This window comes from Orycteropus afer, unplaced genomic scaffold (assembly GCF_000298275.1).
Source record: "Orycteropus afer afer isolate SDZICR_OR568_19922 unplaced genomic scaffold, OryAfe1.0 scaffold00030, whole genome shotgun sequence".
NCBI classification, from domain to species: domain Eukaryota; kingdom Metazoa; phylum Chordata; class Mammalia; order Tubulidentata; family Orycteropodidae; genus Orycteropus; species Orycteropus afer.
In genome coordinates this window covers 13,357,710-13,373,550 of record NW_006921617.1, presented here as the reverse complement: position 1 = coordinate 13,373,550, position 15,841 = coordinate 13,357,710, and the positions used below count along the sequence as shown (strand labels likewise).

The 15,841-nt window shown below is 39.9% G+C and overlaps 1 protein-coding gene across 1 annotated transcript in view; it reads left to right on the top strand.

Annotated features, from left to right (window-relative positions):
* The window catches only part of GREB1L (GREB1 like retinoic acid receptor coactivator), a 204,166-nt gene that overhangs the window by 153,958 nt on the left and 34,367 nt on the right, over positions 1–15,841 (top strand). The window contains exons 16-17 of the mRNA XM_007935598.1: positions 8,437–8,570; positions 11,813–12,152. Of these exons, the coding sequence (XP_007933789.1) occupies positions 8,437–8,570; positions 11,813–12,152 (474 nt within the window). The remainder of the gene's footprint in view (positions 1–8,436; positions 8,571–11,812; positions 12,153–15,841) is intronic.

Genomic DNA, 15,841 nt, shown 5'->3' with positions numbered 1-15,841 from the left:
TGGGTTTGAACCACCAGCCTTCTGGTTAGCAGTCAGATGTCTTAGACACTATGCTACCGTCAGACCTCCTGCCGATATCCTAAAGGGGAATAATTGGGAAAAACAGAATAATTCAGTTAAATAAATATTGTGGGCTTGAATTAGATCTTTCAAAGACACACAGAGAACTTACGGTTTAGAAGAGAAGGCAACACACATATCTAAGTTATAATTTTCCAAAGTACAATAAGGCAGTTTTTAAAAACCACATCGCTCTGGGGGTTGAAATGAGGGAGAATTCACACCCTGTTGAGAAGATCAGGAAAGGCTCTACAGAGGTGATGACGCTGAGGGTGGGCCTTGAGAAAGGATAGACTGGGCAGATGACGTGGGGAGCAGGACCTCCTGGCAGGCAGATGGCTAGAGAGGGTCACGGAGGAAACGTTGGGTATTTTTAAGAAAACACTTGGTAGGGTGCAAAAGAAATCTAGATATAGACACAAAAAACCTTTGATTGCTAGGCCAATAAAGTTTACACTATACAGTCAGTAATGATTTTTCTGGAGCTCTGGTAGCTTAGTGCCTACGGCATCTGACTGCTAACCAGAAGGCTGGCGGTTCAAATCCATCAGCAACTCCTCGGAAGTAAGATGGGACAATCTACTTCCGTAGTGATACTGCCTTGGAAACCCAAGGAGGGGTCGCTATGAGTCAAGTCCGACTCAATGGCACATAACAACAACAACAGAGTGGTACAAATGGTTAATGCACTCAGAGGCTAACTGTTAAGTAGAAAGTTTGAGTTGACCCAGAGGTGCCTTGGAAAAAAGGCCTGGTGATCTACCTCTGAAAAATAAGCCATTGAAAACCCTATGGAGCGCAGTCTGGCATACTTGGGGCTACCCTGAGTCAGAATCAGCTTAATGGCAACTGTTTTTATATGTGTATGTGTGTGTAAAATTGCCTTTACTTTTTATATTAACAATGTAAATGTGTAGCTTTGTGAATTTTCACAAACTGATCACACCTTGGGATCACCATCCATCTTATAAAATAAAACATTACTCCCACCCCAGAAACTTTCCTCATGTCCCTTCCAGGCACTCCTCACCTGAGGATAACCACATTCTGGCTTGTAACACCATGGATTTGTTTTGCCTAGTTTTGAATTTTTATATAAATGAAATTATGCAATATGTACTCCTTTGTATCTGGCTTCTTTTGCTCAACAGTAAATTCATGAGCTCCTATATTTTGTGTAAGTCATAAAAAATCATTCTTATTGCTTTATATATGTTACATTATGTAATCTCAGCACAATTCATTTTTTCATCATGTGAGTGGTGGGCATTTTGATAGTTACTGGTTTTAGATTATGTCAAAGTATAGCATGTCTCAAGGATGGGAAGACTGAACATTGTGAAAATCCGAAACAATCTATAGATTCAGTGCAATCCCAATCTAGAGTCCATCAGCATTCTTAAAGGACATAGGAAAACCAATCACTAATTTTATATGGGAAGAAAAAAGACCTCATATAAGGAAAGCACTACTGAAGAAAAAGAACAAAGTAGGAGGTCTTACACTCCCCGATCTCAAAGCCTACTATACAGCCACACTTACCAAAACAGCCTGGTATTGGTACAGCAACAGATACATAGTCCGGTGGAACAGAATGAGAACCCAGAAATAGATCCATTCACCTATAGACAGCTGATCTTTGACAAAAGGCCAAAAGCCATTACGTGGGGAAGAGACAGTTTCTTTAATGGAGCTGGCAAAACTGAACATCCATTTCCAGAAAAGTGAAACAAGATCCATACCTCAACACCATATACAAAAACTAACTCAAGATGGATCAAAGACATAAATGTAAAAGCAAAAAGTATAAAATTCATCAAAGAAATAATAGAGACAACTTAGGGCCCTAATATATGGCATAAATTGATAATCTAACATAACTAAAAATGCAAACAGCAGATAAACTAGATGACTGGGACCTTCTATTAAATTTTTATGTGCGTCAAAAGACTTCTCCAAAAGAGTAAAAAGAAAACTTACAAATTGGAAAACAATATTTGGCAATGACATTTCCAACAAGGGACTGATCTCTAAAATTTATAGAAAACTTCAATAATTCAACATCAAGAAGACAATCAAGCTAATTAAAAAATGGGCATAAGACATTAACAGATATTTCACCAAAGATATTCAGGCAGCCAACAAACACATGAAGAAATGCTCATGATCATTAGCCGTTAGAGAGACACAAATCAAAACAACAATGAGGAATCATCTCACCCCAGCAATAATAACAAAGTCCAACAAGACAGAAAATAAATACTGGTGACAGTGTGGAGATATTGGAATTCTCATACATTGCTGGTGGAACTGTAAAATGGCACAACCATTGTGGAAAACAGAATGGCACTTCCTTAAAAAGTTGGAAATAGAAATGCCATTTGATTGAACAATCCCACTACTAGGTATATATCCTAAAGAAATGAGAACCAAAATGCACTGACCCATGAAAAAAAAAAAAAAGAAGAAGAAGAAGGAATGAGAACCAAGGCATGAATACACATCCATGTTCATCGTAGCGTTATTCGAAATAGCAAAGAGATGGAGACAACCTAAGTGCCCATTAACAGATGAATGGATAATCGAACTATGCTACATGCACACAATGGAATACTATGCAGCATTAAAGAATAATGATGAATCTGCAAAGCACATCATAACATGGATGAACTTGGAGGACATTATGCTGATTGAAATAAGTCAATCACAGAAGGACAAATATTGTATAAGTCCACTATTGTAAAAAGTCAAGGAAAAGTTTACACATGGAAGGAACATTCTTTGTTGGTTACCAGGGATAAGAGGGAAGGGGAAGGAAACTTGCTAGGTAGATGTGGTTGTTGTTATGTGCCATCGAGTCAGACCCGACTCATAGTGACCCGTCACTGGGTTTCCAGGGCAGTATCACTACGGAAGTAGATTGCCCAGCCTTCCTTCTGAGGAGTGGCTGGGAGGCTTGAACCGCCAGCCTTCTGGTTAGTAGTCAAATGCTTTAGGCACTGTGCCACCAGAGCTCCTGGTAGATGTGGTAGTTAAGGTTATATGTCAACTTGGCTGGGCCTGGTTTTGCGTGGCTGGGCAGCTGGATGTAGTTATTCCCCATCATGAGTCTAGCAATCATCTCCATGGTGTAATCTACTGTGAGTAGCTGAGCAGCTGCCTTAGGGATGTGGTCTGCTTCCAGTATATAAGAAAATGTTTTGAGAAAGATCTTGAGCTTTTTGGCACATTTGAATCCTGCATTTGACTATGTCTTCATCTCAGTGGCCTACCATGTTGTCTGCCGATCTTGAGATTGTTTCTGGACTTGAACTAGTGGCCTGCCATGTTGCATGATAATTTTGGTACTGTGCCATTTTACTTGTCAACCTTGGGTTTGTCAACCTCAGCAGCTGCCTGAGTTAAGAAATGCCTCCAGCTTCAATGAGCTGGGAGCAAGAGGCAGAGCTGAAGTCCAAGGTCAAGGGACTTTCTCACAGCCCCTAGAGCTGGCACTTTGAACTCAGACATCTAGCCTCCAAAACTTGTTTGTTGAAATCACCCACTTGTGGTATTTTCTGTTAGAGCAACACTAGATAACTTACACAGTAGGTAAGACACATATTTATTTGGGTGAAGGGAAAGGCAATATACCAAAAGTGTATGACCAGCACAATAACACTAAGGCAAAGGAAGACACGGAGAGGTATACAAGAGGTACAGACAACAAAGGTAAATACTTTTACATGCATAATATTGATGTATCAGTAACAAACATTGATCTATGGGTGGATACATAGATAGACAAGCAAAATGATCAGGTATGGGTAGGCAAAAGGGAACATACCCATGACCATATGTATATATGTTTGTGTATATATGTGTAGGTTTGGCAGATGGTATTTCTACATACATATTTGTATATGCTATAAGAATGTCCATCACGGAAGCAAGACTGGTTAATATACTTCTGTAAAGGTTTATTGCCTTGGAAACCCAATGGGGGTCGCTATGAGTTGGAATCAACTCAGTGGGAGTGGGTTTGTTTTTTGGTTATAAGAATGCCCATATACAGAATATAGCTAATAGGGCCAAGTTATGATAACTTCTTAGCCACAGCCAAACACTTTGAGGGAGTGAGTCATTGAGCTCACAGGCTCAGGACCATGGTCACAGGGGATATCAAGCTCAACTGGCATAGCATACTATGCAAAACATTGTTCTACATCCTACTTTGGTGAGTAGTGACTGGCGCCTTAAAAGCTTGCCATCTAACGATTTGACCCAGCAATCCCATTAGTAGGTATATACCCTAGAGAGATGAGAGCCAGGACAGGAACAAATAGGTGCACACCCATGTTCATCACAGCACTACTTACAATGGCAAAAAGATGGAAACAACCTGTGTGCCCATCAATAGAAAAGTGGATGACCAAAGTACGGTATGTACACAAATGGAATGCTGTGCAACACTAAAGAATAATGTAGAGTCTGCAAAATACCACATAACTTGGATGAACTTGGAGGACATTATGCTGAGTGAAATAAGGCAATCAAGGACAAACATAGTATTAGTTCGTTGTTGTGGAGGGTCAAGGAAAGGTTTATATATGGAGGGAAACTTTGTTGGTTGCCAGGGGTGGGCAGGGTGGGGAAGGAACACTGCAAAAAAAACAAAACAAAACAAAACAAAAAAACATTGACCTATGTCACTTTAGTTTTATGTATTTCACTGTACATAAATTATATTTCAATAAAATGCACTAAAAAAAAACTTGGATCTAAGATGCAGCTATTGATCTCTAATTGTCTAGAGCAAAGAACAGTGAAAAAAATTAAAGACAAATGAAAACAATTAGTCCAAGGAACTAGTGGACCATAGGACCCTCAGCCTACATGACACTGAGACCAAAAGAATTAGATGTGCCTGGCTACCACTGCCAACCAGAAAGGAATCAAAATTGGAGATCCTAGATTGAGTTGGAGAAAAACGTGTAGCAAAACTCAAAAATTAAAAAAAAAAAAAAAAAAAGACCAGGCTTACTGGTCTGATAGGAGACTGGTGAAACCCCTAAGACTATGGCCTCTAGTCACCCTTTGGGCCTGGAACTGAACTCACTCCCCTGGCATAACTTCCAGCAAAACAGTAGACAGGGCTATAAGATGAACATAAGTACACTCCTTCGAACACTCAACCATGGGAAATTAGAAGAGCAGCATTTGCACAGGGAGATAGCTCAGAAGGCAGGAATGAATAAGAAAGAAGGACACAGGGATAAGGTAACCACAGGGCAAAAGTGGGAAGAGAGCTGTTACATTATGGGGATTGCAATCAATGTCATGAAACAAAATGTGTATGAATTGTTGTATGGAAAATTAATTTGCTCTGTGAACTTTTACCCAAATCACAATTTAAAAAAATAATAATAATCTGCATGTCTTTATGTAAACCCAACCCACTGCCATAGAGTCAAGTCCAACTCACAGCAATATTCTTTGGATTTCCAAGGCAGTAAGTCTTCTTGGAAGTAGATTGCCTCATGTTCCTTTCACAGAGCAGCTGATGAATTTGAACCACCAGCCTTCTGGTTAGCAGGCAAATGCCTTAGGCACTGAGCCACCAGAGCTCGTTTTTTGTAAACCCAGATAAACATTTATGTTGCGTGTATATCTAGGAGTGAAATTGCTGGGCCATAGGGGATACATGTGCTAATATAACATGTTTATGCATGTAACGTATGTTCAACTTTAGTGTAGATATCCAGAGACTGCGATTTAAATCAATTCATTAAATACAGAGTCTAAAAGTGATCAGAAGTCAGGAGATCAGTCATCTGGCTCTTCTGCTAATTCAGGTTAGAAATAATGAATCCCTGATTTGGGTAGTAGTTCTGGCAATAAATAAAAATAAGTAAAAAGGATGGGAGCAATGGTATCATTTCCAGGATTTTTTTTTTTTTTTTTTTTTTAACTGGAGAGAGTCACAGATACTTGTGAAGTGATGACTTCAGTTGGAAAATAAAAAAAAAAAAGTCAAGAGGAGGATTTATTTGTAGAGCCAGACAGAAATGGATTTTGAATGAATAAAGACTGAGATAAGCACACCATTGCAAATGGAGTTTGGATCTGAACTTTGGGATGAAGATTTCAAATGTTAATTAAAAAAAAAAAAAAAAAAAACTCACCAAAGCAAATGATGTGAATAAAACCGTAGAAGAAAATAATGAAGAGAACTGCCAAAGGGCAGTGAGACTAATAACTTCCATGTAAATGTCACCAGTTTGGCCTCAGGAGCCCTGGATGACCTTCCAGAAAGCAGATCAGTAGAGCAGAGGAGAGTTTGGGTGGAGAAGAGGCAGACAGCAGTGAAAGAATGGGCATTGCTGAGAGGTTGGGGGTCGCTTAGAAGGCAGTACTTTTGAAAGGGGAAGTTTTGTGTTTTTTAAAAAGGGACATTTTGGGAAAAAGAAAAAATGCACCAAGACTGAGAAGGAGTATGAAGTGCATACCAGATAAAGCTTTTCCAAATGATGGTGAGTCCACTGACCAGATGAGGAAGGAAACTTTGATGAGCTACTTTTTCCATCCTGAAATGACTTCTTGGACACAGTTATCCAGAAGACAGCCAAAAACCCAGAAGGAAAGAAACAAGAAGGTTTCTAAGTCTCTGACGTAGACACCACTCAATCTATGCATTCAGCCTCCAGTATTTATAAGAACATACTTTGGTCCCTACTTAAAGCCTGTGTGCTCTCAGATAAGACCATGTTCTAACAAAAAAGTTAACTGGTTTTTCATGCCTCAAAAAATTAGAAGCTGCAAGTTAAATAGGGCTTTACTCATTTTATGCTATGAACTTATATAATTGCTTGCCTCTCTCTTTCAATGGGTTACTATAAAGTTCAGACCATAGAATTTGTGCATGCATTTTTGAGAGTATTGACTTTATCCCTGGCCTCATCTTATTTCTCCTACCCTTGCTTTTTCTGTCTATGATTGCCTAACTTATTTTTATCTTATTATAATTTTTTTCTTTTAAAGGACTCACTGGTGGTTCAGTTGTAGAATTCTTTCCTTCTGTGGTCACCATGAGTTGGAGGCTGACTTGATGGGAGCTAACAACATATTTTTTAAAGCTGCCTTATTACCTTTATGAAATGAGTTGAAGAGTAGTTAAAGAAAAGTGTCAATACATAACAAATAACAGCGAGACTAAAATCTTCAGGCAATGTAGAGAAAGAAGCTCTGGTAGCATAGTGCCTAAGGCACTTGACTGCTAACCAGGCACTTGACTGTTAACTTGGTAGCATAGTGCCTAAGGCACTTGACTTCAAACCCACCAGCCACTCATCAGATGGAAGGTTGGACAATCCTACTTCCATAGTGATACTGCCTCGGAAACCCAAGGAAGGGTCACTATGAGTTGGGGCCGGCTCGATGGCACATAAGAACAACAACAACAGAAAAGAAGAAATGAATGTGAAACATTAATGTAGAAGAGAACCAGGAAAACTATTTAAAAAAAAAAAAAAAAAAGATACACAAACTCCCATAAATTATTTAATATTCTGAGGCTGGTTAGCTTAGGGACAAGCAGCTTGTCACACATCTCAGACTCCACTGAGGGCATCCTTGTGTCATATCCCAAAATAGTTACTCATTTTTCATAGTGAGTCATCAAGAAGGGAGATAGATTAAATGCTACATATTCTGTTTAAGAAGACAGAAAGGTACATATATTCCATTTCTTAAAGAAATTTTGTTCATAAAAGACAAGCTTTAATGAATTACCATTATTAATGATGCCAGAAAAATTAAACTTTTCTGCAACAGAGGTTTTTGAGTTTGCCAGTCTCCACAGTTTTATGTGTATCATATATATCCTTATGGGGAAAGAATGGCAGTAGAAACTATCTGACCTGTGATCATGCCAGCCCTAAACAGTGGTATTCGTCAGAAGTATATAGACAGAAGAAGAAAACCAACAATCCCTGTAGTTACCATCTACCTTAAGAAAGCATGTTACCCTTTTAGTAACTGACCAGTTGCTATTGAGTTGATCCAAACTCTTGGTGACTCCATTTGTGTCAGAGCAGAACTGTGCTCCATAGGATTTTCAGCTAGATCACAGAAGTTTCTTCTGAGCTGCCTCTAGGTAGACTCAAACTACCAACGTCTGGTTAGCAGCAGAGAGTGTTAACTGTTTGCACCACCTAGGTACTCTTCATATTCCAGTAATTGCTGCAAAAACGATTGTAGAGTTGGTAGGTTATACAACTAAAACATAAAAAAAAAAAAAAACCTTCAATAAATAACATTACAGAGTATTTTTGCCCCTAGAGAACAAGACACATTGTATGTTGTCTTTACTGGGTTTTGTTCTGTATTTTGAATCAGGAGGATATGGGCTGTGAGGAGAAGCTATATTTTGGCTTGAATGAGTACAGCAAGTCTCTGCAGTGGGGGGTGACCAGTCCACTTCTGAGATGTGACGAGACTTTTGAAAAAATGGTGAACACACTCTTGGAGAGGTAAATAAGAACTTTCTACCTTTTATTTAGCTGTACTTGCATATCTAAAATAGCCAAATGCATTCTGGGCCAGTGTTACAGGGAGTTTGATGAAGCCCATGCTATGCAAATGATACTTGTGAAGGCAGAATAAAAATAGTCTTTCATAAGATAACTTTTACTCATATGGGTTTTATATGATCAAAGACCAACAAAGGAAAATGGTGGCCAAAAATGGGACCTAGCACCACTTTAAATGCTCTGAATTGTTTCCCAATCATGCTTCAATGCTACCACCAGATTTTTTTTTTTTTTTTCTTGAGTGTTGAAGACAAGTCTGAAGTCTGGCCTTCTCCCACACTGTACTCAGAATTTTTACACTGGTCCCTCTTTACAGGAAGTGCCCTCAGATGACTCTGTAAAAACTAAACTTTACTATGAGATAGATATTTGGAGTATAAATTTGAGAAAATTAAGGAATTACAAACATTTTAAGTGAGTTCAGTTCTTAGGGCCCCTCCTCCAGGCCCTCCCATCTTCTCTGTCTTCTTTGTATTCCTCCGTTCTAGGTCAAACTCTGGAAGAGTAAAGGTATTTCCAACATTTTTCCTCTCTGACTTTGAATCATCAACTCAGAGGTTAGGTAGAGGCAGTAGAATTTGCCTCATCAGTTGCTATGAGTCCTCCAAGATACCTAACAACATTAGAGGTCCTCCATGCTGCCCCCACCCATATTCTATATGTTTGCTCATCCAATGAAGGGAATAGCTGGGTTCTATTTTAAGAGATTTCTGATTTTTAAGAGCTCAGCTTGGAACTTAGCCTTCTTTATAGCCATATCACTCAGAGTTGCATAACTTGTGTTTTAAAAGATAGTCCCATTAACTATTATTACAGTGTTTGTAATAGTTTTATAATTCTTACCAAACTATAATTACAGAAGAGATAACATATTGAGAAAACTATTTATTTCTAAGTTCATAATTCTTTCAGAGCATGAAATTAAAATTCCTGTATATTAAACCCACTGCCTTCAAGTTGATTCTGACTCATAGCCACCCTGTAAGACAGAGTAGAACTGCCCCATAGGATTTCCAAGGCTGTAAATCTTTATGGAAGAAGACTGCCGCATCTTTCTCCCACGGAGTGACTGGTGGGTTCAAACCCCTGACCTTTTGGTTAGCAGCTGAGCACTTAAACCACTGTGCCACTAGGGTTCCTGCCTGTATATTAAAACCAAAAAAACTCAGACCCACTGCCATCGAGTTGATTGCGACTCATAGCAACCTCCGTTGGGTTTCCGAGGCAGAAAATCTTTACAGAAGTAGATTGCTTCCACAGAGTGGCTGGTGGGTTTGAACCACCAACCTTCTCATTAGCAGTTAGATGCCTTCATTAGGCACTGAGCCACCAGAGCTCCTTCCTGTGTATTAAAGGTACCATTTATTCTAACTTTGCCTTTCCTTTGTGACCCAGGAAAAAATTAAGCTTAAGCATGAATCATCTGTGCTTAATTCTCTCAAGGCTGGTCAACCCAAACTAATACTAGCAGTGATATATTGAACACCTGAAGAGACTGGCTTGGGCTTGATTGAACCAAAAGATTTCTATACTTTTCCCCAACATACTAAGCCCTTGCCACCTTTCAGACACTGGGGAGTCAGAAACCTGAATAAAATTTACCTTTGTCTTGGATAAGTAACTGAACTTCAGTTTAGCCCCTTAACTCATTTTTCTTCTATGAGAAGATAAAAATGGTTAGAATGCAGATGTCCCTTCCAGCTCTAAAATACTACAGAATCATGTTATTCATCTGATGACCCTATTTGGTGTTTGACCCTGGCTTTTCTGTGCAAGGCATGTGGACCATTTGTCTCTCTTTAAATAGAATTATCAAAGTAGAACAAAGGTGAAATCCCACATGAGCCTCCCCAGCTGCTGGCTGGCTGTTATGTGCCACCAGCTGGCAACCAGAAAGTTCATAGACTAAGATTTTTGGAGTCTGAACTTTTCTAGACTCCAGCAGAGACTTAGCCAATCTTGAGCCCAGGGTCTCACTTTGTCAGCACCCATTTTCTTGTCTCACTTCCTTCATGCTTGCAAGTGGGGCCTCTTTGCCCATTTGTACTCATTTTGTTATGTTGCAGGCCTGGATTTCTGAGGAATTACACATAAGTGAGACATTTCTTTTCTTCCTGCCCTGTAATTGTAAAATACTGCCAATTTGAACAAACTTGTCTCCTTACCTGGCAGTCTAGGCAAGTTGAAGAATGGTGATAGGGATATTGGGATGAGGAAGTACTGATTTGGCTGGGTTCCCCATCCTGGACTTCCAGATTACTCTGGGAAGGGAGCTGAGGCTTAGATGGTAGGAGACCACACCACTAGGGGGTGCTGTTTCTCCAGTCAGATCCAAGTTTCTACCAATGTATATTTTATGGGAAGATAGAATTATTGCTGGGAGCTCTGTAAGCATATTGCCTAAGGCACTTGACTGCTAACCAGAAGGCTGGTGGTTCAAACCCACCAGCCAGTCCTCAGAAGGAAGGTTGCGCAATCTACTTCCGTAGTGATACTGCCTTGGAAACCCAAGGAGGAGTCACTATGAGTTGGGTCTGACTTGACAGCATATAACAACAACAGAATTATTGTTCTCTGTAGGGCTGACCTCAAATTAGTAATATTAATTATCCCTTTTAAACCTGATACTTATCAGACATTGCATTAATGTCTCAATTTCCTTTTTAAGTATCAGAACTAAACTGGCAATGCCAAAATTCTAACCCAGTGCTTTTCTTCTATAACAATAAGAGGTTAGGATCCAGGGATTCTCCATTATGTCTGTCAACAATTAGCCTGATGAGGGCAGTGCTTCTTAAAATTTAATGCACATACAAGTCACCTGGGAATCTTGTTAAAATGCAGATTCTGATTCAGTAGGTCTGCGGCGGGCCTGAAAATTGGCATTTCTGACAAGCTCTCAGATGCTGCTGATGCTGCTGGTCCACAGACCATACTTTGAGAAGTAAGCATCAACATCCTTACACCTCTTTAACTTGTTGTACCTACCCCACAATAGGTTATAATCCACATGCTTTGGAAGTTCAACTTTTCCTTCTAGTAATGTGGGATTCGAGGTCATTCTAGACCCAAAGTCCCCACTGCCCTTTCCCACCACATTGATCTGCATTCTTGCTGCACAGTCCTTGCCATTGCCAGCTGATCCTGCTGCCTGAGTGCTGGTCCCCTGTGTTCTGTTGAAGGTACCCCCGGCTGCACAGCATGGTTGTCCGCTGCTATCTTCTCATCCAGCAGTACTCAGAGGCTCTGATGGCTCTAACCACTGTGGCGTCCCTCCGAGACCACAGCACCCCAGAGACACTCAGCATTATGGATGACCTCATCAGCTCCCCAGGAAAAAACAAGAGTGGGAGGGGGCACATGCTCATTATAAGGGTGCCTTCGGTGCAGCTGGCAATGTTGGCCAAGGAGCGGCTGCAAGAAGTTCGCGACAAGCTGGGGCTGCAGTACCGCTTTGAGATCATCCTTGGGAATCCAGCCTCTGAGCTCAGTGTTGCACCTCACTTTGTGGCACGATTAAAGGTCAGCAGTGGACGGAGATTTCTCCTCCAAAATGCCCTTTGTCTCTGTTTTCTAAGGCTCCTGTATAGGTGGTTCAGATGCCTGAGTTTAACAGATTTTTGCACATGTGTGAATTTGATCTCCTTGGCAGTCTTAAGGCTAGCTAAACTAAGGGATGCAATCAGTTTCTTAATTGGAATCTGTTTGTAGAGATTCTATCAAGTATCCTCTTTAGCACGTGCATACAGTTGGTCTTCAGTGCTCTCCAACTGCAAGTGCAAAAATGACATGACCCAATTTGACCCCATATTTACTGACTTTATTCAAGATGCATCTAGCCCATGGACATCTGTTTTCTCAGGAAAAAGAGGTAAGTTGTTCTCTCAGACCTCTGTGGGATACTCCTTTAAGTATCATCAATTTACTAATTCTTTTCTGTCCATCTAGCCTATTTGTCAGCTCATGTTTAGAGTTGGTAAAGTGTTCCATTTTATCTTCAGAACTCTGTAGAGTGATTCCTAGCTCTCTCACATGTGGATTGCTCAACAATTTGTTCTTTCTTTGGAGTTGCTTTGGCCCTCAGCCCCAAGGCCTTGGCTAGACTGAGACTTATCAAGGCCTTCAATTATAGGTATTTAGTGCACAATCAAGCCCTTCACTGCTCCCTCTGCACTGCCAATGACTGACTGCTTCCACACAACCCTCCTGTTAGGCAAGGATGGGGAGTAAAACTTCTAAATCAACTAACCTAACTCCCTACCATGTGCCCTGCTGAGTTTTTTTTTTTTTTTTTTTTTCTGGAAACTTTTCTAATCCATTGTGTCTTACCCATTAGGAAGCATTTAATAAAATACTGGCATACATTTAGGTATGGTACTAAACTAGGTACTATTGTCTGAGTTAAACCAACATGATATCTGCATCCTGCATGCTAAATAGTGAGCTAACTGGATTTTAAAAAATCTAGTTCTGCACAGATTTTATGAAAAGAAAGCATGTAGCTTGAGGGAGGTGCATTTTCACCCTGGGCTAGTTTCTTATCTGCAAGATGGAGTTGGACTGTATGATCTGAAAGAGATCTGATTTGGGGATTATAATTTAGTGCCCAAAAAGCATTTTGCAACTGTAAACCTTTGCCATATATTCTATTAGCTAACCTAAACTGAATAATCTAAAATGCAAACAAAACATCTTGCTCAGTAAACAACTAGAATAAATGAATTTGTCCAAAAATAGAAATTCTTATATATAATGGAAGTTTTAACATTTATATTTCGTATAGCTAGAGATATATGTTCACTGTATTAAATTTTAGGAGCTCTGGTAGCGTAGTGCTTAAACACTTGACTGCTAACCAGAAGGCTAGCGGTTCAAACCCACCAGCCACTCCTCGGAAGGTTGGGCAATCTACTTCCGTAGTGATACCACCTCGGAAACCCAAGGAGGGGTTCCTGTGGGTCGAGTCCGACTCAATGGCACATAATAACAACACCATTTTAAATTTTAGTCATGGATCACATTACAGTAGAATTCTTAGTATATATAACAAACCAAAGTCCTGAAATACTTCTTACACAGTAACTCATCAGGACACAGGTCTTGGAATGATTTAAATAATGCTAATATATGTCAGTTTGTCATACTGTGGTGGCTTGCATGTTGCTGTGATGCTGAAAGCTATGCCACTGGTATTTCAGATACCAGCAGGGCCATCCATGGTGGAGAAATTCAGCAGAGCTTCCAGACTGAGACAGAGTGGGAAAGAGGACGTGGTGATCTACTTCAAAAAAAATTGGCCAGCGAAGACCTTATGAGTAGCAGTGGAACAGTGTGATTTCCTGCTGGAAGATGAGTCCCTCATGTTGAAAGGCACTCAGAATACAACTGGGGGAAGAGCTGCCTTCTCCAAGTAAAATCAACTTTAATGAGGTAGATGGAGTAAAGCTTTCAGGATCTTCATTTGCTGATGTGGCAGGACTCAAAATGAGAAGAAAAAGCTCCAAATGTCCATTAATAATTGGAAGGTGGAATGTATGAAGTATGAATCTAGGAAAATTGGATGTTGTAAAAAATGAAATGGAATACACAAGATAGCTAGGTATTAGTGAATTGAAATGGACTGGTATCGACCATTTTGAATGTATAGTCATATGGTCTACTATGCCAGGAATGACTTGTTGAAGAGGAATAGTGTCACATTCATCATCAAAAAAGAACATTTCAAGATCTATCCTGAAGTATAGTGCTGTCACTGATAAGAAAATATCCATACCTCTACAAGGAAGACCAGTTAATACAACTATTATTCAAATTTATGCAGCAACTACTAATGCAAAAGATGAAGAAGTTAAAGATTTGTACCAATTTCTAAAGTCTAAAATTGATCAAGTATACAGTCATGACACATAGACAATTACTGGTTATTAGAATGCAAAAAGTGGAAACAAAGAACAAGGATCAGTAGATGGAAAAAACAGCTTTGGTGATATAAACAACACTGTAGATCGCATGACAGAATTTTGTAAGACTGATGACCTCTCTCTCTCTCTCTCTCTCTGTCTCTCTGTCTCTCTCTCTCTCTGACTTCTAGTGACCAAAGCAGCAGCAGCAAAGTGGCTACTTATGATTATGTCAAGACTGATGACTTATTTCTTGAAAATACCTTTTTTCAACAACATAAACAGTGACTATACATGCAGATCTCACAGGATGGAATACACAGGAATCAAATCAACTACATCTGTGAAAAGAGACAATGGAGAAGCTCATTATCATCACTCACAACAAGGCCAGAGGAATAGACCATAATCCTGGAGCCCTGAGCTTTGAAAGGAACTATACAGAGATGGTCTGAGCTGCAGATGTCAGCTACTCTGACGGGATCAACAGCCTGAATATTTCCAAGTGGTGTTGAGACCTGAGAATTGACCTAAAGATCAGCCCTGGTCACCAAGGGCTGCAGGGACAACTGTGCTGGTGGCCTATGACTAATAAGGGAAACAGCAAGGAGGGAGACAACCTGACCTGTTGACTTTCCGCTGCCCGGAGGATGCAGCCATTTGAATGTTTATAAGCGGCAGCCATTTTGGATATTTAAAGTGACCAAGGGCGCAGCCATTTTGAATGTTTACAAGTGGCAACCATTTTGGATTTTAAACTGATAGCATTCTCATTCAGATTCTAGGGACCTAAGAATATGCTCTGTTTGTCAAGGTTGGCAGGGACATACAAGAGGCTGACAACAGGAAAGGAGACAGGTAGTGAGTGTATAAGTGCTGCCAACTACTGAATCGAGGAGCAGAGCACAGTACCCTGCTTGCATAGAAACATACAAACAAAACAAAATGAAAATCGTGGGCAAGTCACTCCAACATACAATCGCCAATTAAATATATACACAAAAATGTCACAATACCTTGGAGACAACAGAGCATCACAGTCCACACAAAGAAGCAGGATAAAGCAGGAAAAACAAGGGACCAGGATACAGACCCAAAACACATCCCTGAGGGAGACTCAGCATTGGAACTCCCTGATAGGGAATTCAAAAGAATTATATTTAGGTATCTTCAAAGGATTGAGAAACAGATCAAAGAAAACACTGACAAAAACCCTAGAATTTTGGAAGAAAATACAAGAACAAAATGACAAAATAAATGAAAAATTAGAAATGATTCAAAATCTACAGATAGAAATCCAGAAGATTAATA